Source organism: Pipra filicauda, unplaced genomic scaffold, assembly GCF_003945595.2.
Source record: "Pipra filicauda isolate LSUMZ 115617 unplaced genomic scaffold, ASM394559v2 scaffold579_size272245_pilon, whole genome shotgun sequence".
NCBI lineage: Eukaryota > Metazoa > Chordata > Aves > Passeriformes > Pipridae > Pipra > Pipra filicauda.
In genome coordinates this window covers 119,944-146,127 of record NW_024104730.1, presented here as the reverse complement: position 1 = coordinate 146,127, position 26,184 = coordinate 119,944, and the positions used below count along the sequence as shown (strand labels likewise).

At 57.4% G+C, this 26,184-nt stretch overlaps 3 protein-coding genes across 4 annotated transcripts; 1 reads left to right on the top strand and 2 right to left on the bottom strand.

Moving 5' to 3' along the window:
- Positions 1–790: 790 nt before the first annotated feature.
- On the bottom strand, positions 791–5,921 carry LOC114001570. Of its 2 annotated transcripts, XM_027746829.2 has the most exons (11): positions 5,823–5,921; positions 5,620–5,746; positions 4,719–4,988; positions 4,347–4,551; positions 3,920–4,085; positions 3,742–3,835; positions 3,280–3,318; positions 2,875–3,044; positions 2,536–2,686; positions 1,777–1,850; positions 791–1,641 (listed from the first exon to the last, which is right to left on the bottom strand). In XM_027746829.2, the coding sequence occupies exons 3-11, from the start codon at positions 4,936–4,938 to the stop codon at positions 1,324–1,326; spliced, it is 1,437 nt and encodes a 478-aa protein (XP_027602630.2). In that variant the 5' UTR covers positions 4,939–4,988; positions 5,620–5,746; positions 5,823–5,921; the 3' UTR covers positions 791–1,323. The 2 variants fall into 2 exon arrangements, with proteins under 2 accessions (XP_027602630.2, XP_039243522.1); XM_039387588.1 differs by lacking the exon at positions 5,620–5,746.
- A 374-nt stretch (positions 5,922–6,295) lies between these two features.
- Positions 6,296–15,953, bottom strand: ORMDL3 (ORMDL sphingolipid biosynthesis regulator 3). Its single transcript, XM_027747071.2, has 4 exons — positions 15,903–15,953; positions 11,770–11,969; positions 10,449–10,600; positions 6,296–10,316 (listed from the first exon to the last, which is right to left on the bottom strand). The coding sequence occupies exons 2-4, from the start codon at positions 11,941–11,943 to the stop codon at positions 10,181–10,183; spliced, it is 462 nt and encodes a 153-aa protein (XP_027602872.1). The 5' UTR covers positions 11,944–11,969; positions 15,903–15,953; the 3' UTR covers positions 6,296–10,180.
- Positions 15,954–19,275: 3,322 nt separating this feature from the next.
- On the top strand, positions 19,276–23,700 carry LRRC3C (leucine rich repeat containing 3C). Its single transcript, XM_027747022.2, has 2 exons — positions 19,276–19,316; positions 21,057–23,700. Exon 2 carries the CDS (start codon positions 21,117–21,119, stop codon positions 21,912–21,914), a length of 798 nt encoding a protein of 265 aa, XP_027602823.2. The 5' UTR covers positions 19,276–19,316; positions 21,057–21,116; the 3' UTR covers positions 21,915–23,700.
- The last annotated feature ends 2,484 nt before the right edge of the window (positions 23,701–26,184 follow it).

Sequence of the window (26,184 nt, the reverse complement as noted above, 5' to 3'; positions counted from 1 at the left end):
TTAGACCCAGTCCGTGCAGGAGGATCCCTGGCTGGTCACTGCAGCTTATCCTGAGTCAATCCCAGATGTGAGCGACTTCCTGTCATCTTCACCTTGTTCAGCCTTCACACAACTATTGCTTAACTCTGCCACTGAAAGGCTTTGGTGATTGAGCAGAGTCAGATTGTTGGAATCTGTTACAGAGACTGAGTCACTGAAACTTCTACAGATGGAGCAGATGAAACCCACCCACCCCTCCAGAACCCTGAGTGGAGCTGGGCCTGCGGGTGTTACACTGTGTCTGTGTTTTCAGCATGTTTGGGCTGTGATGCTTTGTGATCTCTTCCTGCCTTTCCCTGCAGTGCAGGATTTCTTGGGGCAGGAGTTCAGGTAAAGAAGAGAAGTAAAGAGCCAAGTGTGATATCAGTGACTGGTAGCGGCTCTGGAATCATCAATCATATTTTGCAGACTTGGGTGGAAAATAAGTGCCCTTTAAGATGTGCCCTGCAGTTCTTGCCTCAGTCTGTGCCCTCTTTTGCAGCCTGAGTCGCGTGGACTGACACTGATCCCTGCTGAGCCAGGAACATCTGCTCTAGGGAGGCCGTTCTGCCAGAGCATGGGAGAAGGTTGGTGTTGGTCAGTAATTATTTGCCTTCCTATGTCTTTGTATCCATGGAGTAGGGGTGCATTAGGAATTGGCTACGTGGCCTTATTTCTGTGACAGCCTCACCCCCAGGGTTGTGGGATGTGCTGTGGGACCGAAAACACACAGAAAGAAAGAAGCTGCCTTCCAGAACACCGGGTTGCTCAGCAAGAAGCTCCTCTTTATTTATAAAGCGATAATGAGAATATTTAAATTGTATCTGAAGCACTGCCCCATGTCCCTGGAGCAGCCTGTGGGTGATGGCAGCGCTGGGAGCAGGGAAGGGTGGGTGAAAGCCCTGGGATCCCCCCACCTTTGTGCCACCAGCAGCTCATGGAGCCCTCCAGGACCCCCTGGGGGGACCAGGGTAAGTGGGTCACTGCAGGTCTTTTCCTTTGGCTTTTGTTTCCATTGCATTTTCCCCCCTTTTCCCTTTGCATTTCCCTTCCTTTCCCTTTGAATTCCTTTTCCCTTGGCATTCCCTTTCCCATTCATTGGTTGCAGAAGCAGCAGCGTTTTTAGGGAAGCACACGAGGCACAGCTGCCAGGCCTGTGATTATTTGGGCTCGTGGATTTTCTGGTTGTCCCTCTGCTTTCAATGGGGGACAGCCAGAGAATCCACTTTGATATCCAGCCTTTTGCACCCATAATGAGTTTTCCTGCCTTAAAGTTTGCTTATTGCAGCCAAACAGCCTTGAGCATTAACAAGGATGAAACTGGGGGAGAGAAGTGGCTGGTGGGCAGAGGTTTTCCAGCATCTCGGGGAGGGATTCCCTGGGCAGGGGCAGGTCCCCACTGAGGAGGCTGAGGGCGTACAGGGCCACGTACAGGGCGGCCACGACCTCATCGGGCTGTTCCATGGGCTCAGCTGATCCATCTTCCTGGAGCTTCACTCTGCTCATCTCCACCAGGGCCATGGTTAAGGTCTGATCCTCCTGCTGTGGGAAGGAGAGCAGGCTGGCATCCACATGGAAAGGCGTAGCCACCGTCTTCAGATTGTGCTCCAGGAGTTTTCCAACCTTCAGAGTAACCACAAAAAAGGCAAATCAGTGTTTTAACAAGTGTCAAATTGTGATGTCATCATGGACACAGTGCTTGAATTAAAATACCCCTGTTACCCCTTCAAAGGAGCCAAGTGTGATGTGGGTACTCACCAGCTGCAGCTGTTGGGACACAATCTTCCTTTCCAAGGATTCCAGCAGCAGCGCCAGCTGACTGTCCAGTAGCTCTGCAGAATGAAACCAGCTCTGATCAGAAACCTGCCAGCCAGGTGTTTGAGAGAGCTGGTGGGATGGGCAGGGTGAGCAGGATGAGAAGGGTGATCATTTCTTGTAGGAAATGCCTGTTTGTTCCAGAGCTCTTTGGATGTTTTATTCCAAATGATTTATGCTCTGAGAGGGATTAAGTCTGTTGCTCACAGAATCATGGAATCTCGTGAGCTGGGAGGGATTCCAAGGATCATGGAGTCTGATTCCTGGCCCTGCCCAGGACACCCCAACTATCCCAGCCTGTCCCTGAGAGTGTTGTCCAAACCCTCCTGGAGCTCTGGCAGCCTTGGGGCCGTGCCCACTGCCCTGGGGAGCCTGTTCAGTGCCAACCACCCTCTGGGGGAAGAACCTTTCCCTGAGATCCAACCTGACCCTGCCCTGGCACAGCTCCAGCCCTTCCCTGGGTCCTGTCACAGGTCACAGAGTAGAGATTGGAGCAGCCCCTTGGGAGGAAGCTGTGAATGCACTTGGAGGGAGCAGAGAAGCCTGGAGGGGTATCATGGGGGGTTCTCTGCTCTGCCCTGCATGGGATTTAGATGCACTTCCTCCCCCAAGATTCCACTTGTGGAGGAAGAGGAGTAGGAGGGCCAGCCTGGGAGTCAGCCCTGCCTTTATTTCCCCCCTATTAAAGACCCAAAGCCTCACCAGCCAAAGCATCGAGGGTGTAGGTTATTCCCTCTACCAGCTGAAGACGACGATCTCCTGGAGAATTCTCCAAGGTGCTCAACAGGTCTTTTAAGTCTGGGCTTTCAGTTTTCAGCTCATAACCATCAGTTTTCTCAAGAACTCCTTCCATCTGGGGAACAAGGAAAAGAAAAGTGAGGATTTGAGGGCAGAGGCTGCTGCTAGTGCAGAGCAGAGAGATGTGCTGAGTGTGGGAATTTTGGAGGGACTGTTGTGGCACAGGTGCCTTGTGGGGCAAGAGGTGTGATGGTGGATGTCTGTGTGTTTGTAAATCCTGGCACTGAGAGAAGCTTTACTTACCTTCTGGCTGAGCTCTTGAAAGAGGTTCCTGTCCCTCATCACAACTGTGATGGTGTTTAAGAACATGACCTGCAGGTCAGAAGGCAACTCGGAGAAAATCCCACAGTATTGTTTAACTTCTCTGTCCACTGTGTCTAATTTTGGTCTTGGGAAATATAACAATTGGTAACCTGAAAACCAGAAAGAGTCCAAAGATGTCACTACTGAACTGGGAGTTCAGTGGCAGCCCTAAACTGAGAGTGTAAAACCCTGGTGTGAATGTTTTGGAAGCAAGATGGAATTTGGGCAGTTGTCATGTCTTGGGGAACACAACAGTCTTGGTGGTTTGTTTTATCCTGGGAGATTCCATCTTACTCAAACCAGGTAAAAACTGTGCAAGTGGTAGCAGAAAAAAACTTTGCTTACCTGTCACTGGAGTTGGATCTTCTTTAAAATAAGACAGTTCTGCAACAGGATAAAAAGGACATTTACAACGTGTTCCCCAGCCTTCCCACTGAAGGTCACCCACCCTGTTTTCTCCCTGGCTCTTTTCTTCTAAACAGGAAAAAGGACCAATCCAAACTCTGCTGCCTGTGCCATTTATCACCAGGAGCTCTGCAGCTCCCCAAATGGAGAGCTGAGAGTTCCAGTGTCCCTCTTGCCCTTCCCTACCAACCCCTCCCCAAATTGCTCCTTTCCCACACAGCTCCTTGACCTTCCATGGGTTGGACAACCTTCCCCAGGTGGTTTCTGTCCCTCCCACTGCCTCCATGTCCTTGCAAACGAGCTGAGGGTGGCTGTGGGGCTGAGTGACACTTGAGAAAATGTTCTTCCTCTTCTGCCCTGTTTCCCGAATGGAGGAGTTGGTAATTTCTGGAAGTTACTTACCCCATTCTCCTTTGCTAATGTTCATCTGGATGGCCCTGAAGGCCAGGGTGCAGCCCTTGGGTATGACTGCCCTTTCTATCTGCTTTGTGGAGGCCTGGTGGAGGAAAACCCCCTGTTAGAGCCCCTGGGTGCAGGTGTTGGGGAAGGAGCGACACCTGAGCCCAGGAAGAAACCAAACCTCTCCAAAGAACTTGGCGTAAATCCAGGCAAAGAAGCTCCACTCTGTCTTGGTGTCTTCCTTGTAGATGGTCTCCTCCGAGGCTTCCACGATTTCATAAACCATGTACAAATCGGCGCCTGTCCTCAGGAGCTGTTGGATGAAGGAGTGATCCATGTTGATTTTTCTAAAAGAGAAAAAGGATGAGAACAGGCTGGAGCACAAGTCATTTGAGGAGCAGCTGAGAGAGTTGGGAAGATCAACCTGGGGAAAAGGAGGCTCAGAGGGGACGTTCTGGCTCCAAGCCCCACCCAGCCTGGCCTAGTTAGGGGGAATTCATTGTCTAAGGTCTCAGTCTTAGTTTTTTTGCTGTTGAACACCCATTGTGTGACCCAGCATGGGTTGGGTGGGGATGGCCAGAGCAGGTGCTGCCTTTGTCCTGCCTTACCTATTTTTTCTCACTGCCTCCAGTAAGTCCATTGATATGGCCTTCTTCTGCACCTTGATGGAAAATGCCTGGGACAAGGAGCCACCTCCTTTCAGCTCCACATTTGCACCTTTAACGCTAATGCTGAGATCCGCCTTGACTTCGTTAACAGTGACATTTGTGAGACCAAATTGGCTGGAATCATCTCCCGAGGGAAGGAGGGACTCTGAAATGATTCCATGCATTTGCTTCAGCAGGAGGGCACAGACTCAGCACTGTAAGTATTTCACCCACAGGAAAGCTGGAACGTGGGTCAGTTCAGCCATGACCCCAGTGACCCCCAAACATTATCTATGGAATTGGTGAACTTCACATTGATATATCTGGACTTACCTGTGCTTTTCCCACCTTTTCCAGGCAGCAGCACACTGTCCAGTTTGAACGGTGTGCACTCGTAGTAGGGATCTGAGCGGTATGTGGTATTTTGTTTTCTTTTTTGTGTCAGAAGACACAAGGGTCTGAAGCGATCGTCGAGTCCTTTGTTCTCCACAGGTGCCAATCCTCCGTCTGTATCCATTTGACTTACAATGTATCTGGTGACTTTTTTAAACATTCTGCTGCTTATGGATGAAGTTTTTGCAGCCAAGCCAAGTGGATTTGTGCCTTGGGAAAGAGGCAAGGCAAGTTAAGCCAAATTATTTGAAACGAGCAGGAAATATCAAGCAATCAGCCCAGGCCAGCCCCTTGGGCGTGGTCTGGTGCTCTGCAGGGCAGAGCTGGTGTTTGAGAGCCAGAAACGAAACCCTGTTTCCTGAGGCAGCTTGTTTTTCACAAAAAAAGAAGTTTCAGTTTCACTTTTCTGGTGTGTTGGGGGAGGGAAAGCCAGGGAATGCCAGACTGGTTTGGGTTGGAAGAGACCTTAAAGCCCATCCAGTCCCATCCCCTGCCATGGGCAAGGACACCTTCCACCAGCCCAGGTTGCTCCAAGCCCCGTCCAACCTGGCCTTGGACACTTGCAGGGCTGGGGCAGCCCCAGCTTCTCTGGGCAACCTGGGCCAGGGCCTCCCCTGGCTCCCAGGGAGGAATCTCTTCCCAATGCCCCATCTAACCCCACTGCCTCTCAGGTTAAATCCATTGCCAAGACAAATAGGCTTGTGTGCCCAATTTTAGTAGCACTTGCAGGACTCATTGCCTTGGAAGTCTTCAAGAAGGGAGAAAAGCTGAAGAAGAGCACTTAGCAGACAGCTTCCCCCAAGCCTCTGCCCCAGCCCAAGCTCTGGAATAGGGCACTTGCCTGTTTGGTGGAGGCCTCCTGTGGATCGGGAGCCTGGGTCTGCTGAGGGGATGTGAGCCCTGCAGAGCAGCAGGACTGGGGAGGAGATCTCTGGCTTCCCTTCTGCTCAGAGGGCTGGAAGCTTTTGCTATATGAGGGAGCTGTGAGTTAGCACAGGAAGCTAGAAGCAGCACACACCCAAAGATTAAACTGATTTCCCTTACCTTGCTAAGAGGGGGGGCTCCCTGAAGCAACCCCTGGGGCAGAAGCACCGTTAGACCCAGTCTGTGCAGGAGGATTCCTTGCTGGTCACTCCAGCTTATCCCAAGTCACTCCCAGATGTGAGATCCCTGGAGGAATTTCCTCCTCACTAATGTTTTGTTTTCATACAATAGCCATTGTATAACTCTTCCTCTGAAAGGTCTGAGTGATTGAGCAGGATCTCTTAAAGGGGCTGTGTGTAACTCAAACTTCTAGAGGTATAAAAGTTGTAACTCCATCCCTGGAACTGTCCAAGGGCAGGTTGGACGGGGCTTGGAACAACCTGGGCTAGTGGAAGGTGTCCCTGCCCATGGCAGGGGGTGGAACTGGATGATCTTTGAGGTCTCTTCCAACCCAAACCATTCCATGTTTCATTTGCCATTCTTGTTTAACAGCAAAACCCATCCATGTAAAATTCCAAAACTCAAAACACAAGTTTTTACCTGAATACTCAACTTTATTAGTCTCTCTTAGAACACTGTACAAAGGAGTAATAAAAATATTCACACTTTATTTTAGAAAGTTCTCTACTTGAGACTCCTGTATCCACAGCAAAAAGAAGGGCTACTGGGAAAAAAAAAAACCCTAAAACTTTGTACAGAACATTCCTTTAAAAAAACCTCCCAATTAATTCAGCTCATTAAACTGATCCAGGGAGGATACAGATACACCAACACTCGCATGCTTAAGAGCTATTATAGGCAATGATAAAGCAACATAAGTTACAATGAGGAATATTAATGTGTTAACCCACTGCTGTCCCCTCCTCGAGGGCCAGTACCGAGCTTCTAAAAACAACCCAAAATTCAAAAATAAAAGGACTCGGGAATGAAGTAGCCCTAAATCTCGTTTATTTTAAAGGCTTTTTCCTGCGAAGGTTTGCACTGTTTGCCACCCTGGTAGCTCTGTTAGATGAATCCCAAGACAGGATCCCTAATTCAGGAGCATCAGGCTGGGAGGACCTGCTGGTTTTCCCACTGTCCTGGAGCAGGGACCGCTGTACCCTGTGGATACGTGCGTGGTGCTGACAGTGGCTTAGGAGGCTTTGCCCAGTGCAAGGCTGCTGCCAGTTCCTGAGAAGGGTCCCAGGCTTTCAAAAGCTTTTCTCTTTCATTGCAGAACCAAAAAGAAAAGCTGTTGAAGTACCTGCTCACCAGGAATTGTTCCTCCATCACAGGGTGGAGCCTGCCTTGATCTCTCCAGGTAAGATTTGCCCTGCTTATGATACAGAACAAGTTTCATACGAAAATCTATCAGATCAGAATCCCACTTAAATGTGATCAGAATCCCATTTAAAATCAGCAGTGGTCACTTATCTCCTCCACGCAGGTACCTGGGGAAAACTCCACTTTAAAAGGAGTTCTGCTCATGTTTGGGTTCTTCACCTAAAATGTGGCTTCATCCCTGATCTGTCACCTCTAAGGACACGTCTGACAACTCCTCAGCCTGCCCATGCTGTCCTTTCACTTCAGACTCTCTCAGGTACCCCTAACAATGGTGGTTTAATTACAATTAACTTATTGCTTTTCTATTTTTGATTAATCCTGACACCTCCCCTTAAGCTGGGATCTTAAGGAAGATTCTGCCAGGTTTGTAATTGTTCAAATACTTATTAATCGTACGTAGACACTTAATATAACAAGAAATCTTTCTTCAACTCGCCTCTGTCCATATTCCTCCTGTTTCCACTTATGTTTCCCTTGACTGGACTAACTGAGTCCAAGTTAACTGCAGTTATTCCATGGAAAAATGATGCCTGTGTTGCAAAGAGTGTCACTGTCACATAACTCCTAGGTAGGCTGTTTTTAATCATTTGTGTGAAAGAGAGAAGTCAGAAAAGTTTACTTCTGCTGTTAGGCAAAGCCTTAATTATAAATTTTGGACTTCAGGCTTTAAAACCTGCTTGTTTGAGCAGTTTATAATCCAATTCTGGTTCACAGTTATATTTAATTTAACAAAACAGAGTCAGATGTCCTTAGTGTCAGTGACCAGCACGAGTGCTCAGACTCTCAGCTGTTGTAGTGCCTTCAGGGAGGCTGTGGGAATTGCTCTATCTCATCAAGAAAAGCTGATCCCTTCTATTTATAATTATTCTAAAATTATCAAACCTGCCTTCACTCTGTGATGTGCATATGCTTAGAACTACCCAGCATATGTCTGCCTGTGAGGAGTCATGTCTGTAAGCACCTAGAGACTGTTTCTGTCGCCAAAAAAGTGCTGTTTCTCCCCTTTTTTTTCTACCAAAACAATTCATTTTCTTCCCTCTGGAGATGGAAGCTGTGCCTGGGCAGACACTCGGGTCTGTTCAGCACCACACAGTATTTTGGGTACAGCCTCAGCCACCCTGCCAGGACCTGCTCCCTGGAGCGGCCATTCCCGCAGGGATACTGCTCATTCCTGTGCCACTTCCAAGCTGATTGATGAAATATCTCTATTTTGATAACAATTATCATTGTCTAGTAGCTTAAAGAGCCGATTAGGGTAGAGAGTACCTTAACTAAAGCAGCAGTCCTTATGTCCTGGGGGTTACATTTAAGGTTTAACCTCCCCATCAGGGAAATTGCACATCTGTCAATGCCCTGGGGTCTCCAGCCAGACTCTTCTCTTTCTACCTTCTTGAAAACATCCTTTTCACTTATATTTCCACTTTTCAAACATATGAGGGAGTGATTCTCCCTGCATTCCAGCAGCCTTCTGAGGTACACTGAATGTTTTCCCTGCCCCATAGCAGTCCCATAGGAAGTCTGAGAGAGAGAAGAGAAGCAGCTTCCCTAAAATTATGCACAGAGTAACAGATTTTAGGTGCAAACCTGCAATTCCCCAATCCATGTCCTATGCTCAGACCATCCAACAACTCAACGCTCTCCACCGTGGCCTCTAAAGCTGGAATTGCTACTGCAGGAACAAAAATAGCAGATTTAAAAGGTTTTATCCCATTGTCAGAAAGATGAGACAATATAAGCATTAAGACAACAGAAATACAGGTTTTCATGGGGTTTCAGGGGAAGCATGAGGGAAAACATTCCACCTGGAACATAACCCAAAAGAAAATATGGATTATTTTGAACAGGAAAAAGCTGTCTCAGCCAGGAAACCTGAACCTGTTTGAGGTGGTAATTTGAGGGCAAAGGCTGGATTTTGTTCCTCTGTGAAATAATCTCTTATCAGTGACCCACTGAATCCCTCTGCTGGTCAGTTCATCTGCTGCTGCTGCTGCTCCTCACGCAGCCCTGGGGTGTGGAGCTGAGGGACAGACTTCCAGGAAAGCCAGAAATCCAACCCTCACTTCCCTCGACTCCATGAATAACTGGAGAATTGGCAAATCCCAGTCACATGGACTTAACCAAGGAGCTGGACTGAGGAGAAAAATTCCAATTAAAGACAAGGATGGCTGTGTGCTTGATTAGAGCAATCAGGCTTCCACCTCGTTGGGCCTGTACCTGTCCAGGGTGAGCCTCTCCCACACCCCTCCATGTCCATGTCCGTGTCCCAAGGAGCTCAGTGGCATCTGTTGTCAATCATTAAATCATCCACCCCCAGCCCTTGATCCAAATGCCCCCTGAGCCCTCCTGTGCTTAAAAACCAGCAGTGGGGTGGGGAGAAGAGTTACCTGGACAGATTTGGGTATAAACTGAAAATAACAAGCATGATTTGGGATCTATCCACCTTTTCCCTGGACCACATGGATGGTGCTGTAGGAAAGCGGAAGCTTTGTCAAACTGCAGGTTGTTCCTTCCTGTGCTGTTTTTAGGAAAAGAACTTCCCTTCTCAGTGGTGTCAAAGACTGCAAAATAAAAATCTGTCGTTCAGATCTGCCTAAAACTGGAACTCAGACCCCAAAACAATCCAGTCCTGGGAAAGTCTGGCTGTATCCCTTTGGATTTCCCCCATGTACTGCTCAAAGCACCCGGCTTCAGGAAGGGAAAGGTATTTTAAAGTGCATTTACCACAGCAATAGTACCAGCACTAAAAGCTTTTCCCCTCACCCCTGTCCTTGTCATTCCATGTCTGGGACAGATGAGACTCTTCCCAGAATTCATCCTCGTTGTACCTCCAAGTCTCGGTGGTTTTGCATCTACTGGTGACACTGGGATAAGAGAAATCCGGTGTCGCGTGTCCTGCTCCGCACTAAACTCTACTCTGGAGCTGGTTTGGATTTATTGGGCACGAGGATCCAGCATGCGGAACGTGTCTGTTGGGATCTGCCTTTGAACAGCCACTCCGAAATCACATCCCAGTCTGCGTGGGGGGAGGAAACAGGGCTGGGGAGAAGGAATTCCCCCTTTCCCCGCTCCTCCGCCGTCCGCTCCAGCCACGCCGCTCAGTACTTGTTGATCCCAAAGATCCGGACTCCATGGAACTGAGGCAGTTTGGGGATCAGGACGCTCATGAGGGAGATGGTGTTGATGATGAAGTGTATCCGGTCGTACTTGGTGTAAAAGCTGGTTAAAAAATACCTGGAAAAGAAGGGTGGAAACAAAGAGAGAGAGAGGCAAACTGAGCTGTGGCATTCCGTGTGCCTGTGTCCCAGGACAGAACACTGGTGGGTACTGGGACACGAGGCAGCTGGGCCAGCTGGGAATACTCACAGGACGATGGGCATGATGGTGAGGAACTTGCGGGAGGCGGTGAACTGGACTCCGTAATCCATCTGCTCCCAGTGCGTGAGCAGCCGGGCCTTGCCCTGGTCCGGGGTCTCGAAGGGGGTTCCCTTCACGGTGTGCAGGAAGATGTACATGCTCTGCAGGACACACAGCGTGAGGCTCGCGGGGGCCCTGCATCCCAAAATCCCAGCCAGGGGAGCGCGTTCGGGAGCTTGCAGCCCCGCGCTGTTCCACCAGAGGGACGTGGCGCTGCTGGAAAACCGGGAGCGGCCACGGAAGCAGGGGAAGGAGAGTCGGGAAAGGCCGGGGCAGCTCGGCTGCTCCACGTGAGGCCTCTCGCTCGGCTCCTGGGTGTGAGCCAAGGAGGTGGTGACAAGATTACAGCCCTGGGATCTCTGGGATCGGGAGATTAGCACCCGCCCGCCGCGGCGCGGCAGAAACCTCCGGAAAACGTGCTGGGAGAGGGTCTGTCACCCCCCGATTACCAGGGGAACACAAGCCACAGACAAACAGTGTCTGGCTACATCACAGCTCCTCAGGACAGACACTCCTGGCACTTAAACTCCTTTTTTTTTATTCCCAGGACCTAAAGCTGCCAGAGGAGGGGGATGAGGAGCCGGCTGCTTGTGAGCCGAGTGCTGAGCAGCTCCAGTTTGGGGGTTTGTGGAGGTTTTATCACCAGAGCAGCTCCAGTTTGGCGGTCTGGGGTTGGTTTTATCCCCCACTAGGAATAATTTTAGCATGACGGTTCCCAGTCCGTGTCATTTTTGTCTCTGGAATATTCCTAGGCAGAGATGTTATTTAAAATTAAGGATACAGAATCAATTGCTGCATCTGTGAAGAGTTTTGTCCCCTGTGCCTGTGAGAACCTGTCTGGGGACCTGATCCTTAGAGAAGGGAATCAGTTCCTGGACTAACCTTTTACTTTAAGCAGAAAAACATCCGGGATTTAATCTTGTTTCCTTAACTCTGACAAGGCCAATTCAGGTTTTACCACCCCAAGTGACACCTTGGCAGTGTCTGGGGCCTGTCCCAGACTCCTCTGGGGACACAAAGAAGGACTTGCCCTGGAGGCAAATGAATCCCCTCGGAGCAGCCTCACCAGGTGTTGCTGCCTCACCTGTACCTGGGCTGGATTTAAATCCATGACCCAGAGGCACCGGTGCAGGCTGAGGGTTGCAGGTTGAGCAACTCCCCCGGCACCTTTGGAAACACAAAGGACCCGTTCCAAGAGGGATCTCAGCGGGTTGCTCAGAGGCTCCCCCAGAGGCTCCCCGTGCCCTGGGCCACGCTGCCCCCCCCTTACCAGGTTGTGGATGATGTTGGTGAGGGTCCAGACCACGGGGACGCTGAAGAAGGGGATGCTGAGCAGCACGACGTGCAGCAGCCCGATGCCCAGCACGTAGGACAGCCAGATGCCGCGGCTGTTCATGACGCGGGTGTTGGGGTTCACCTCGCTGTGCGCCGTCCCCACGTTCATCCTGCCCTCGTGTCCCACGGGAGCCCCTGCAACACACACCCGGGTCAGAGCTCGGGCCCGAAGCGCTCAGCAGTGGCTGGTTGTCAGGCAAACCCCCAAATCTGCCGCGTGCTATAAAAATCCCAAGGCAGCTCACTCCTCTGCCCCTCGCTACTGCCGTTCCCAGAGCTGACGTCGCCGAATCCGGGAGTGGTTCAGATTTGGGAATAATGTGTGGGAAGCCTGTCTGTGGCAGAAGCTACTTGTGATTTGAGATGTTTTCCTGGAGCCAAGGTGTTGAGGTTCAATCCCACGTTTGCCTGACAAGACTCAAACCAATACTTTTAAGCACTTTTAAATCCTCGTCACGGTGTTAATCATGGAAACACGTGGCACGGGAAGCTTCCTGCGTGTTTATGGAGCCAGCAGGCCTTAAACTTGGGGAGAGAACGCAGTATCTGCTGAGGAAAGGCTCTGTATCAACAGATCTCCTAATTAATTTAACTAAATTAACAGGGTTCTGCACAGCTCCGGAGGTTTGCTGGTCTCCTGCTCTGGCTCACTTGTTTTGCCTTTGGATTTAAGACTTACAGAGAGGGAAGAAAGAGGAACAAAACAATTTCCCCCCAGGGAAGGAATGAGGTTCTTCTTGAGGAATGTAAAAAGGGAGAGATAACAGGGCAAAGTGCCTTGGGAGGATATTTCAGGAGGAAGAGCTGTGGAGGAGGTGGCTCTTCCCCTACCTGGAAAGAACAGCTGCCATGTAGGAGGAGCACAGAGATGGTTTTTGGACAATGCCAGGAAGGAGAGGAAGCAAGAGAGTGTCACCTTCTTGAAGCAAGTCCTGAGTGGTGTCCCACAGACAGTGAAGGTATTGAGTGGGCTGACAGTGCCAGTGGCAGCAGGTATCCATCAGCTCCCAGGCCAGCTGGGAGCAGGACAGCTCTGGTTTCCAGGGATTACAGGGAACAGCACAAACTAAACCCACTATAAAGCTGAAAGTCTTCACACCGAGATCAGGGAAATTCTCGTGTAAAATCATCTCTGTGTCCCATGGAAGTGGAGTTTGATGGGATGATGAGGTTTGTCCCCCTTGGATCCGGGACCCCACGGCGAGGGCTGTTTCCTGCCGTCTGGCCTCGTGGCTCTGCTGTTGGTTCCCACAGCTGGAAGCCGTGTTGCTGTTCCCTCCAGCTCTCCAGGGGCGAGCCCGAGCCAGCTCCAACATCACACTCTCCTCACTGCCAGCTGTTCCCAGCTCCCTCCTGGAGCACCAGGCCTGGCTTGTCTCAGGAGCTGGCGCAGGCCCCGCTCCTGCCTAGGGCTGGGGCTCAGAGCCAGCCTCCCCTCCACAGCTCCTGGGATGCTCCACGTAATTTCCAAACCTCCTCCAACTGCACAGGCAGCCGTTGCTGCAGATCCTCACCTCCCTCTATCAGGGGGCTCATACCTGGGGAAGGATTTTGTTTCCAGGGAAGAGGCTGCAGCCCTGCAGGGTGCTCGTTTCCTTGTTGCCCATCTCCTGGATCACTGGCCTGAGGATATTCCTGACAACAGCCCAAAGTGTGGTCTGGAAGCAAGACTGGGAGCCAGAGCTCAGCACTTCACCCCTGGCAGGGGGAACAGCTCCAGCCTGAACCTGCTGCGATTCCCAAGGGCTCTCAGAAGGAAGACTGGGGGTTGTGGTGAAGCACAAATGAGTCAAAAAGAGTCAGATTGTTACAACAACAACGAAAAGCAAAACACCCTGTGGAACATGTAAACAGGAGTGCTGAGTGCCAGACACGGGAAACAGTTCTCCTGGATGTTGGGAGAACACTGTCCAGTCCTGGGAGGAGCTGGAGAGCATCCAGGGAGAGCAGAGAGAATGAGCAGAGGTGTAGGAAAAACATGACCTGCAAGGACAGCTGGAAGGAAACGGGTTTGTTTAGTCTGGAGGAGGCTGGAGAGAGGCGTGAGGAACAGTCCGACTCTCCACAAAGAGCTGTGCCCGTGGGATTCCAGCTGTGCCTGTGGGATTCCAGCTGTGCAGCAGGAGGAACCACTCTGGGGCTCAGAGTGACATGGATGTGTGGGAGGAGGGATGCTGGAAGAGACTGCCCATGCAAAGGGATCTGTGCTCTCAATGGAGGCCTTAAAATCTAGTTTCATCAATGGTTAAAAACCTCAGATTCCTCTCTGGTTGCCCAGGAGGCCTCTCCAGGAGCCTCTCCTGAAGCCATGCCTTTATCCGAGGCCACAGAAGCTCCTGCAGCCAGAGGTGCACGTGGCCTGTGCCGTGGAATTTCCAACCAATAGTCTAACTTCCAAAAACTAAGGACCAAATTGGACTTGGTCCCTTCTGCAAACGAGGGCGGCTGCAGACCCACAGTGGGGTGGGAAGGGCCCAACTTGGAAGCTGTACGTGAAGCAATTCCTCTCCTCCTGCCTCAGTTTCCCTTCCTTGTAAAATTAAGGAATAGAGGGGTCAAAAGCTGGAACACAGGAGAGGTTAACTCATTCTTGCAGGAGATAAGGAGATGCCAAACATTCAGTGCTCCATGAGGGTAGTTCTGTGTCTCCAAACTCTGTCCTTCCCCACCTTAAATGTTTCACCTGCAGATCTTTCCAGCTCTGCCCTGGGCTGTGCAGCCCTTGCCCCAGTTCTGCCAAATTTCGGATTGCACAAGCCTGGCTGAGGGCTGAGGGCATTGTCCAGAGCTCCCTACCCCCACCCTCATCCCATGTTTGCTTTCTGTTTCCACAGCAGGATTTGTTCACCTGCAGGAAAACAAGGCACAGCCCCCCATGGGAGGGACTCCAGCCCCTCCTTCCTGGAGCAGCTGCTGCCAGGCTCTGCTCTCCCACTCTTTTTTGGGACAGAAAAGCCTGACTGTTGCACCAGACGGAGGGTGAAGGTCGAGGCTGTGCTGACATTGGACACTGGCCATCCAAGGAGGGGAAAAGTCAGAGCTGTGGCCAGTGGCAAAGGGCACAGCGTGATGCCAGAGCCGAGCCCTCTCTCTGCTCCATCTTTCCCGTGTCCTGCTCCCTGTCCAGGTGCAGCTTCTTCCCCACCTTTGCCCCCAGAGGAGTGTGATCACCGTGTGTTCCCATCCCCTTGCTTAACACTTGGACTTGATGACCTTAAAGGCCCTTTCCACTCTAAATAAGCGATCCTATAACTTGGCAGGGCTGTCACTCTTCCCCAGGGATTGCAGGATCGTGCTCCAATCCCAGCACTCCACTGCAGGACCTTCACCCGGGCTGGAGAGGTAAAGAGGGCTCAGGTCTTGATCTCCCCAGTGTTCCCAGGCTGCTGGTGGTGATGATCCCACGGATCAGATCCCGACCTCTGGCAGCAACAGCAATCCCCATCTCCCAAACAAATCCTTTAAACCCTTCTTTGCTGATGGCATCGGAGTTTGAGCGGAGGGCACTGGTGAACTGGGCTGTGCTGGGAGGCGGCTGCTGGGTGGGACTGGGAACAAAACGCCCCGGAGCCGCGTTGGACTCGTCTGAGCCCCAGCGCTGCCCGGTCCCTCCTGGGGGTCCCGGGGCTGGCAGAGCCCGGGGGGGACACGGGGACGCGAACAGGGATGAGCCGCCCCGACCAGGGGCGGGGGCTCTGCCCATCTCAGCCTGTTCTCCTGGATTTAACGGGAAATCTTAGACCCGCAGGGAAGGCCGAGGCTGGGCTCCTCCGGGTCCGGACTCCTCTTCCCTCCCCGATTCCCCGGGCCGGGCCGGTGCCCCGGGGGGCTGTGGCAGGACCCGCTCCCGGCCGGGCTGTGCACAGCGCGACCCCCGCCCTGGGGGACCCCCCACTCCCACCCCGCCGCGTCCCAGCTCCCTCCCAGCGCCCGCTTCTCTCTTTTGGGGTGTTTTCCTCTCGGGCCGGGCCCAAGCGAGGCGTTTTCCCCCGGCCCCGCCGCGGGGCTCGGCCCCCGCGGCCCGCAGGGAGGGCTGGGCCCCCCGGCCCGTCCCCGGCCCGCACTCACCGCTCCCGCACGGCCCGGCCCGGCTCGGCTCGGCGGGACCGGCGCTCGCTCCGCCGCTCTCCCGCTGCGCTCCCGGCGGCCCCTCGGCCCGCCCCGCCCGGCACGCCGGGAGCTGTAGTCCGGCAGCGCCGGCAGAGGCGGGGCCGCCGCGGGAACCGCCGGGAAAGCGGCGCCGGGAAAGCGGCTGGAGCGGCTGCACCGCTCGTGGAGCCCCAGACCCGGCTGGGTGCCCGGGGAGGGTGGGCGAACACTCCCCCCGCCACCCTCAAACGGAGGGTGGGGGGACACTGGAGCAGCTTCCCCCAGCCACGCTGGAGCAGCTGTGGCTGCCCCATCCCTGGGAGTGTCCAAGGCCAGGTTGGATGGGGTTTGGAGCAACCTGGGCTAGTGGAAGGTGTCCCTGCCCATGGCCAGAGGCGCAAATGGGTTTTTTTTAAGGTCGCTTCCCACCCAAACTACTCTGATTCCATGACTCCATGAAAATCCCGGCAGCAGTGCTGTGCAGGCCGGCAGCGCTGCGGGACACCCAGCCAAGGTCGAGGCTGGGAGCGAGCGCAGGATTCCAGCGCTGGAGTGCAGGGGGGAGACCATCTGGCCACGCTTTTGTTTGCACAACCATCAGAGCTTGTCGCGTGGGGCTGGCACGGCCCCCGGGGGCCACAGCCATCTGTGCAGGGCTCCGTGTGTGCCCGCCGGCTCTGCCAGCGCCGTGGCCACTGTGGGCTGCAAACCCCCTGCCCGGAGCTGCGCTGGGGTCCCGGGCTGAGCCCCCAAGCTGAGCCCTGGCAGTGGTGGCTGCCTACCCTGCACATGTGGCTCTGCCGGTGCCACTCAGAGCCGGTGCCCCCGGCCTGGCACAGACACTTCAATCCCCCCAGCCGCTTGGCACAGTGGGTTTGGTGTTGGCCTGGGTGGGTTCCAGCGAGATCGGAGTTCTCTGGGTGCCCCTGGGCCTCCCTGGGGGTTCCAGGCTGAGCTGCACATCCTGACCCCATGTATGTCCATCCGGCCTTGGCTCCAGCTGCACATCCAGCTCTCGGCACGGCGAGGGCATGGAGACCCTGCCAGCTGCCAGGGCCGGGACTGCCAGGGCATCACACGCTGGCACCACGCTGCTGGCAGGGCACGGGGTCACTTCCCTGAGCCAGGCCTTGGCAGCGTCTGCTCGCAGAGGCCTTTGGGCACAGAGGGACACACACACTCATGGGTAAAGCAGATGAAGGGCCACTGACGGGTGGTGTGGCTGCCACCCTGAGGAGCCCTGTCCCTGCCCGGCTCCTCCGGGGTGTCCTCGTGGCAGGGCACGGTGTGGGGATGCCGGCGTGCGGAGGCGGGGGATCCCACGGGATCCGGCCCTGCTTTGCAGGAGATCCACGCACGCACAGCAGGCTCTATTTTTATCCCACTCCTGCCTGACTGAGCAGCTCCCTGCGCGGTGACATCTAATTTAGCAGCTTCCCCGCACCCCGCTGGCTCCGCACGTGAGGGGGAAGCACAATGCAGCAGCTATTTTTAAACGCCCATAAATATTCATCCCTCTCCGTGATGCAGCAGCCGCCGTTGCCGGTGTGAACGCGGGGGGGACCCGCTCCCCGGGCTCCCCACACTGCATCCACTGCCCAGGGAACGCCGGCACTGGGGGCGGGAGGTTCCCGGGGGATCCGGCCCCAACCTGCTCACCGGCAGCTGCACCCGCGTTCCCGCCGTGCTCGGGGGGCTGTTCCTGTGTGGATTCCCAGGCCTCGCTCGCTCGCTCCCGGTGCCGGGCCGTGCTCAGCTCCCGCTCTCCCAGCTGCCGGTCCCACTGCCCGGTCGATGCTGGTTATATTTAGCTCCGTGGTGGCAGCGAGGAGCCGGTTCTGGCTATTTTTAGCCATCCTGCAGTGGGAAGGGTCCGCGTGGGTCGTGCTGCACTGCAGGGTTTGGGCTGGTGGGTGTCATATCCTCCATGTGGGACCCCTTTGGAGCTGCTCCTGCTCCCGTGTCTGGCCTGCAGCTGGAGTCACCCATCCCTTGGGGTTCCAGCTCAAGCCCCCCGAGCCCCTGCCTGTCCCCTTGTCCCCGTGTCTGTGGCACTGGAACTGGCACTGCACTGCCACATCCCAGCACGGCTCCTACTCCGTGCATGGCTCCCGGTGGCACTGGCAATGGTGATGGGCAGCACGGGGCTGCTCTGCTCCCCAGTGGAATGGGGAGATGCCAGTGGAGTGCCAGAGAGCACCGACCGTGGCTGCCGGCTGCCACCTGCCGGGGTCCGGCCGTGTCCCGGGACAGCCCTGCCCGGCAAGCCCAGCACCGCTCCAGCATTGGGTTTGGCTCGGGTCATGGAATCATCAAAACGACCTCCAAGATCATCGACTCCAACCACTAACCCGGCACTGTCACCTTCACCACTACCCCGTGTCCTCAGGTGCCACATCCACACGTTTTCTGATCGAGTCCAGGGTCGCAGCCCCCGTGATGGCCCCGGCGGAGCTCGGGGGGCTCCGGGGACCATCTGCCCGCGGCCGTGTCTGGCTGCCGTCAGGTTCCCTTCCCCTAATTGAGCCGAGATCCAGGCCAGGCGCCTCCTAACTGGTTTATACTCCCGGAGCAGCGGGAGAACGTCAGTGCTCGGGGCCGGGGCAGCCGCGTCCCGGCCGGCGGCCCCGGGGCCCGGTAACGGCGGCCGCTCTCCATGGTCCTGAGCAGGCCCCGCCGGTGCCCCGGGGCGGCGGGACCCCGAGCCCCGGCCCAGCCCAGCGACTTTCGACCCGGGCAGTCCAGGGCTGGGCTGGGGACCCGCTCCGGCCCCCCCTCGGCTCCCGCCCCCCCGGTGCCGCTGCCTCAGGTCGGGTTTCCCCGAGTAAGCGATGCCGGTGCCGGGCGGGGGGGCACGGTGACCCCGTCGGGGTGGGACTGGGGGGGGGTCTTGCTCCCTCCGAGGAGCTGGGGAGGGGGCGGGAAGGTCCAGGGGGGAAGCGAGGGCAGCGCTGGGGGCGCGGAGCGCCCTGAGGGGGCCGGTCGGGGTCGAGGGGTCTCCCACTGAGGTTTGGGGGGACGCGGCAGGGCGGGGGGCGTGAAGCACCCCCAGAGCCTCTGACACCGGCTGCCCCGGGCTCGGGGGTCCCGGCAGCTCCTCGCTGGGTCTCCTGGTGTGTCCCCCGCCCCTCCCGGTCTGAGGACCCGGGGCAGCTCCTCTCCCTCGGGGCGAGGAGCTGTGATGGCTCCGGGCGCGGGGCCGGGGGTGCTCGGCGCTGCACGGCCCCCCCGGCGGGGCGGGCCGGGGGCGGGGAGCCCCGGGGAGGCCCGGGCGGAGGATCCCGCCCACCGGCCCCGCCGCCGCCGCCGGCTCCGGGCCCGCCGCGCTGCGCGGGGCGCGGCCGCTCCGGCCCGGGGCGCGGGGCCGCTCCGCCGCCGGGGCTGCACAGGCAGGTGAGTCCGCACCGGGACCCCCGGCGGGGCGAGAGGAGGCGGGGGGGGGGGCGGCAGCGCCGCGCCGAGCGGAGCTTCCCCCGGGGAAGCACCGGGGCTTCCCTCGCCCGCGACGCCCCCGGGCCGGGGGGATCCCCGGGCATCCCCGGGCGCACGGCGGGTCCTGGCGCCCGCACCGCCCCCGGTACCTCAACCGCCCTCCCCGGGGCTGGCGGCGATCACCGGGGTCGGGCTGGGGACTCCCGCACCCTGCTGCGGGCTGGGGACCCCGCGGTGGGTAAGGGGCTGGCAGCGCTCGTCCTCGCTGCGGTGCCTGGTCCGCATCCCACCCGCGGGGTGTCCCCGTCCCGTGGATGAAGCAGCTCCATCCCGGGGCATCAGATCCCGGCTCAGTCCGGCGGTTCCCGGGCAGCGGGAGGGGGGTCTCAGGGGGCTGCGTTTGTCCCGGGTTACCTCTGGCAGACCTAGGGGGCTGGTGCAGTGGGGGACTGTGGGGTCCCGGTGCCCCTGGGGTGCTCTGAGCGCTGGTGCCCGCTCAGGACCCCCGCAGGTCCCGGGGCTCCGGCAGAGCAGGGGTCGACTCTACACAGGTGTGACCTTGGGGTGTTTCGGCGCGGCCGGGCTTGGTGACAGTGCCCAGAGCTCGAGGTGCTGTGCTTTGGGGGCCACCCTCGGGTGGGCGCCTCTACCCTGCACCGGGGACCCCCAGTCAACACCCCGAGACGGGTTTGCCGGCGTTGGGATGCTCCGGGGAGCGGGGGGAGGTGGGACCTGCAGCAGCTTTGCCCAGGAGGTGCCTGGTGACCAGCAGCACTGAGCTGCCTGAGCGGGTGCCACAGGCGGTGTCTTTGATTGTGGGATGGTGGGAGAGCACCTGGATCCTCCCTCCGGGGCTCCAGCGCTGCGGCCGGCGCAGGGACGGGCTGGGGCCCCTGGACGTGGTGGGAGCCAGGGCTGGGAGAGCCGGGCAGCGCTCGGAGCCCTCGGACACGGCCCTTATCTGCTGCCACTACCCTGGGAACTCACTGCACGCTCAGCTCCAGTGAATTTCCTTTTTCTGTTTTTGTTTCTTTCCTGCTGACGTTTTTCCCCTCCAGAATCAAGGGCTGCGTGGGGCCCAGGGTTACGGGGTGGTGTGGGCAGCCCGACCCCACGGCCGAGGCGGCAGCGAGCGGGGGACAGGCGCACCCAGCACCCACCCGTGCCAGTCACCTCGAAAGGAGAGAACCCGGCGCGCGTCCTCCCGTGCCCCGGGCGCTGCCGGGGAGCGGAGCCGGGAGCGGGAACCTGCTGAGCCGCTGCCCGCACATGTTTTCCATGGCATTCCCCGGGGGCTGCCGGCAGCGGCCGCTCGCCCGGAGCCAGGGCTCGCACTGGTGCGTCCTCCGGCCGCCGCAGGATGGATCGGCCTCCTGCGAGCAGCGATCGCAGCGCCGTGACCTTGGCAGGGCGGGATCTCACCCCCGCCTCTGGCTCAGCCCGAGCGTCTCCGGTTGTTACAGCCCAGCTGCCGGCGCGGGAGACGTGCTCAGGCCCTGGGACCTGATCCTGCCTCGCAGGAGCCCCGAGCGAGGTGTTGGCCGGGGATGGGGGGATGCGTGAGCCGTGACGGCTGTCCCGGTCCCCATCCCCGTCCCTGTCCCCTGGCCAGGGTCAGGTGCGGTACCCACAGTCAGCACAGTGACGGTTCTGCCCCTGACCCCCCTGGCCTGACACTGTCCCCTTGCTATCCCCTCTCAGATGTGCCGAGTCCAGCTGAAGCCCCCGGGGGTGTGAGGAAGGCAAAGGCAGCACGGCACGATGCCTGTGGCAGAGCGGGTCCTCCTCCGCCCGGTCACCATGGGGCTGCTCCTGCACAGCCTCCTCCTCCTCCTCCTCCTCCTCCTGGGCTGCTGCCTCCGCCCGGCCACCGCCTTCCCCAAGGGCTGCTACCCCTCGGAGGAGGAGGGGCTGAAGACCTTCCGCTGCAGCAACGCTCGGCTGACCGAGGTCCCCAGAGACATCCCCAACGACACCAACAAGCTCTACCTGGACTCCAACCGCATCCCCTTCCTGCCCCGCGACGCCTTCCGGGACCTGCCGCTCCTGCTGGAGCTGGACCTGTCCCACAACGCCATCGCCAGCGTGGAGAGCGGGGCTTTCCGAGGCCTGGCAGAGCACCTGCACTCCCTGGACTTGTCTTCCAACAGGCTGGTGTCGGTCAGCAAAGACGCCTTCAGCAACCTGAAGGCCAAGGTGAACCTGTCCAACAACCCGTGGCTGTGTGACTGCCGGCTGCAGGAGCTGATCCGCACCGTGGAGCTGGTGGCCGGCTCCTCGGGCGGCATCGTCTGCGACTCCTCGGCGCAGGAGGAGCACGTGGGCAAAGCCTTCCTGCAGGTCATCGCCGACACGGACTTCTGCAACGTGTACAAGAAGACCACGGACATCGCCATGCTGGTCACCATGTTCGGCTGGTTCGCCATGGTGATCTCCTACCTGGTGTACTACGTGCGGCAGAACCAGGAGGACGCCCGGAGGCACCTGGAGTACCTCAAGTCGCTGCCCAGCAAACAGCGGCGCTCGGAGGAGTCGTCCACCATCAGCACTGTGGTGTGAGCACCGGCATCCTGCGGGACACGGGGACGCACAGGGCCGGGGAACAGCCGCTCGTGGCAGCAGGAGCTGTCACAGCCACCGGCGTCGCACAGAGATACTCGTGGATTTGCCCCGTTCTCCTCCTGGCAGCGGGAGCCGTGGCCGGTGAGTCCCTGGCTCTGGTGGCTGTGGCCAGGGATGGATATCAGCCGTGAGCACGGAGCATCCACAGTGTCCTCCCATGTTATGGAGGACCCGGAGCATCTCCCTGGCACGTGGCCGTTGCTCCAACCGACCTGGACGTTTGGACCTCATGTAAAACTTTTGTATTTCCTTCGCAGAGATCCCTTGGGGCATTAACGGAATCGGTGTTTCCATCCCTCACAGGCTGGCCTGGGCCTGGCTCCCTGCTGGGAGGGCAGTGGGAAGGAGCAGGAGGGCTGTGAGGGCAGTGCCCTGCTGGGTCACCGACCCTGGGGGGTCATGGGCTGTGACTGCAGCCAGTGGGACCAAAGGATGGGACAGGAATTGGGAACACCCTGGCTGGGAGAGGCCAAAAGCAGCTCCAGCTCCAGCTGTTGTGTGGGTTGTGCCACCCCATCTCCCATTTCGGCCCCTGCTGCTCCCTGCTCCCTTCCCAGCACCCCAGGCCAGGTGGGGCAAGGGGCGTGGGGGTCCCCACCCAGAGAAGGGGTCACTGGTGGGCGAACCCAGAGCCTTCCCCCTTGGAATGTGGGGAATAAGAACCAAATGGGGAATGAGCTCCCCAGGGCAGAGCCCTCTGGGGCCACCAAGGGGTGTGGGTGCTGATGGAGGGGAACTGAGGGGTCCAGGCAGTAGGTACAGCCCTGCTGGGATGTCGGGGGAAGCAGTTTCCCCTCAGTGCTCCCCAGGGACCACGGGGGTGGGTGTTTGAAGCACCCTCACCCCCTGCTCCCCTCGGCTGCCGGAGGGGAGCTCCCACCTCACAAGCTGCCGACCAGTCACTGTGATGGGAAATGGGATGGAAGGAGCCGCTGCGGCTCCTCCGCCCTCTCCCCACTCCCGCACCACTGGCAGGAGCCTGAATCTCCCCTAAAAATGCTCCAGAGTCCCTTCTGGGCACTTCCAGTATTGGGCTGCAGGTTCCCTGTGGCAGTGGTGGAGGCAAGGCTGGGCACAGGGCTGGCACAGGAGGGGGTCAGTGCCCACCTTTAGGTGTGCAGGGTCCAAGTGGTGACTCAGAGCAAAGCCAGAGCAGACCCAGACTCTTCCACCCACGTCTGGCCCCTGGGAGAGCTGGTTTTTGCTGGTTTTGACCTTTTTTTAAACCAACTGAAGATAAATTGCCTTAATTCACCAAGAGCACCAACCAAAGCTGCTTGAACCTCCTCTGTACCGGGCCAGACCTGGCCCAGCCTCAGCCCCTGGTGTGGGCAGTGTGTTTTGGCACAGGCAGGGCTCCAGCCCCGGCCCCTGCCCGTCCTCCCAGTGCCATGGGGAGCTGTGGGACGGAGCCGGCCGGGAGCAGCGCCCGCACCCTTCCACAAGTGCCTAATTCCAGCGCAGACCAGGAGCTCTGCAACGCACAAACGCCTCGGCCCCAGCTCCCATCCGGGCGTCCCCGCAGCCCCACGGCAGCTCCTTCCCCCTCTACAACCGGCTGCGGACAAGAGGGGCTGGGGGGACCCCCCGAGGCCCCCCTGGGCTGCTCCCCCCGGGCAGTGTGGGGGCCACCGGGACTGCCTGACCCATCCGTGTTTGGTTTAAGGGACCTTTTACATTCTCACTTTATACGACAATAAATTGGCTGTTCCTTTGGAGCGGGCACGGCACGTGCTGGTGTGTGTTTGTGTCTGTGGGTCACTGGGCCCCGGTGAAGCCGCACAGGGAGGACGGAGGACGGAGGTTCCTGTGACAGCCGATGTCCTCCCAGGCTGGTGTTGGCAGAAACAGGACACCTGGTGCCCGTGGTAACTCTGCCCCAGCCTTCAATAATGAACACCCCATGCTCGGCTCAGGTCGCTGGCACGGCGCCGGTCGGTCCCTGCGTCACCCAGGACCCCGTGGGATTGTTTCCCAGGGCCCTGCTCCGCTCCCTGCCCTCCCGTCCCACCAGAGCAGAGCCTGGGGGCAGGACCATGACAGCCAGGAGGGACAGGCCCTTCCTGACACCACAGTCCCACCAGAGTGGCCTCTCTGGTCGTGGTCCCGTCCCGGTTTGCCGGTGCCGTGTGATCCCCGCTGGAATGTTGCGCTGTGGAAGGTGGAAGCCAGGCCCTAACACAGAGTGACAGCTCCCGCTCACGGGACATTAACCCTGTTTGTCACTCGCTGTCTCCAGACGCAGACCCCGGGCTCTGGAGCAGATGGCTCCTGTCCCCTGCTCCGGTCTCTCCCTGGGGATCCTCCTCCTGCGGCTCCGGGAGCAGCTGGGAAGGGTTGGGGGACACGCAGGACACGTGGCCCCGGCTGCCACCTCATCCCCCTGGAGTGCTGCCGGTGTCCCCCCACGGGGCTGGATGACACCAAGTGCTCCAGGGCCAGCCCTGCTCTGGTGCCTGATAATTCCCAGACCCTGCCTGTGGAATTACTCGGATGGAAACCATGGGGCTCGTTACAGCCCACGCTAACGAGCACGGGGGAAAGGAGATGCATTCCAGGAGTCTGGCTGGTTGTGGAACAGCTGCTGGTCCATGTGGGTGTACGGGGGATAAAATGTATAAGAAACCTCATAAAAGTCTGCAGTAAGCTTTGGGAAAGTAACTTGGTCTGGGATGGATGGAATTGTGTTGGATTTAGGCTGTCAGTACTATTGGATATTTAATCCCGTGTGGCAAGGAATGAGGAAGAACTGAAAACTGGGATTAGATGGATATTTTCAGGTGCCTGTGGCTGAGCCCGGGTGCTGGGGGATCTTGGGGTGGCGGGGGTGTGGGACTGCAGCCCGATGGAGGCTCACATCCCAGGAAGGGATTTTTCTCATCCCCTCTTTCCAACAGAAAGGTCCCGTGGGTCAGATCCTGCCGGGAGCGGGAGCCAGTGCTCGGTGTCGGTGGCTGTGAGGGGCTCAGCGTTAAAAACACTTCTCCTTCAGCGAGGAATTAGAATCATCCCCCTTAATCCCCCTCTCGGGGTAATTCGTTCCTGATGCGGATTTATCCGCAGGGATCAGCAGCAGGAGCATTGGCAGCGTGACCTCCTTCCTCGGCGTTCCCGTGCCGGTAAAGCTCCGTTATTAACTTCCAAGGAGCTCTGCCCGTCCGTTCCCTGCTCTCCTCTCCAGGATGGAGGGAAATGTGTCACTGGGGCAAGAGCTACGACCTGAATCCTCCCGGCAGGGACGGCTCTTTGCCTGCCTGGCCCTGAAATCCCTGGGAATGCAGGGATAGAGCCGTGCTCCTGGGAAGCCTCCAGGCTGTCTGACACCTTGCCCATGGATCTGTCCTCTCAACAACGGGGCCAGGGCTGGGGGAGCTTTGGGGGGCATTTTGGGAGAAGGGTTTTGGGAGAAGGGTTTTGGGAGAAGGGTTTTGGGAGAAGGTTTTGGGAGAAGCCTGCTTTTTCCCAGCCTGTGAGTGCAGCGTGTTTTGCAGCGGCAGCTCCAGGCTGCATCCTGAACTTTGGGCTGATTAGATTTCCAAGAGGGAAGGAAGGATGTCTAATTGTTTAATTTCCACAATTAGAAAAATGTTTATCAATAATTAGGAGCGATGGCAGTGTTTACACTGGGATTAGAGCCGGGCTACACTTCATCACCGGCCTTTCACTCGGGGACTTTATTTCTTTATTTTCCCTCCACAAACACCCATTTCCAGCCACGTTGCTGCCAATAACAAATCATCCCCGTTCGCTGCTTGCACAGCGCTCCCTAATCCCACAGTGCCAGTGGTTCCAGGGAAGCTGCTGGGCAGGACATGTGGTCACTGGGCTTGGGCAGGAGGAAATTTGATTTCAGTGGGTAGGAAAGTGAAGCAGAGCTAAAAATCACAGCAGCACTTCCCGTGCCTGTGGTTCAGAGCTCGGCGGTTCAGCCGCTCGCACGCTCCCCTCCGGACTCCCCGGGGATTTCCCTCTCGTCCCTCATCCAAGCCAGGCATTGCTGAGCCCAGGGATCATTTCCAAACAGCTGCTCCTTTAAGGCGAGGTTGGGCCTGTTAATAACATTTTGGGATCCTCAAAGTTTTCCCTGTCAGAGGGAAATGTCATCTTTCCAGGTGTTTTTCCTGCCTCGAGAGACACAGGGCTGGCAGCATCCACGGGCTGGGCTCGGGCCCATCCTCCTGTGGAAACAACGTGGGGCTGTGGCACC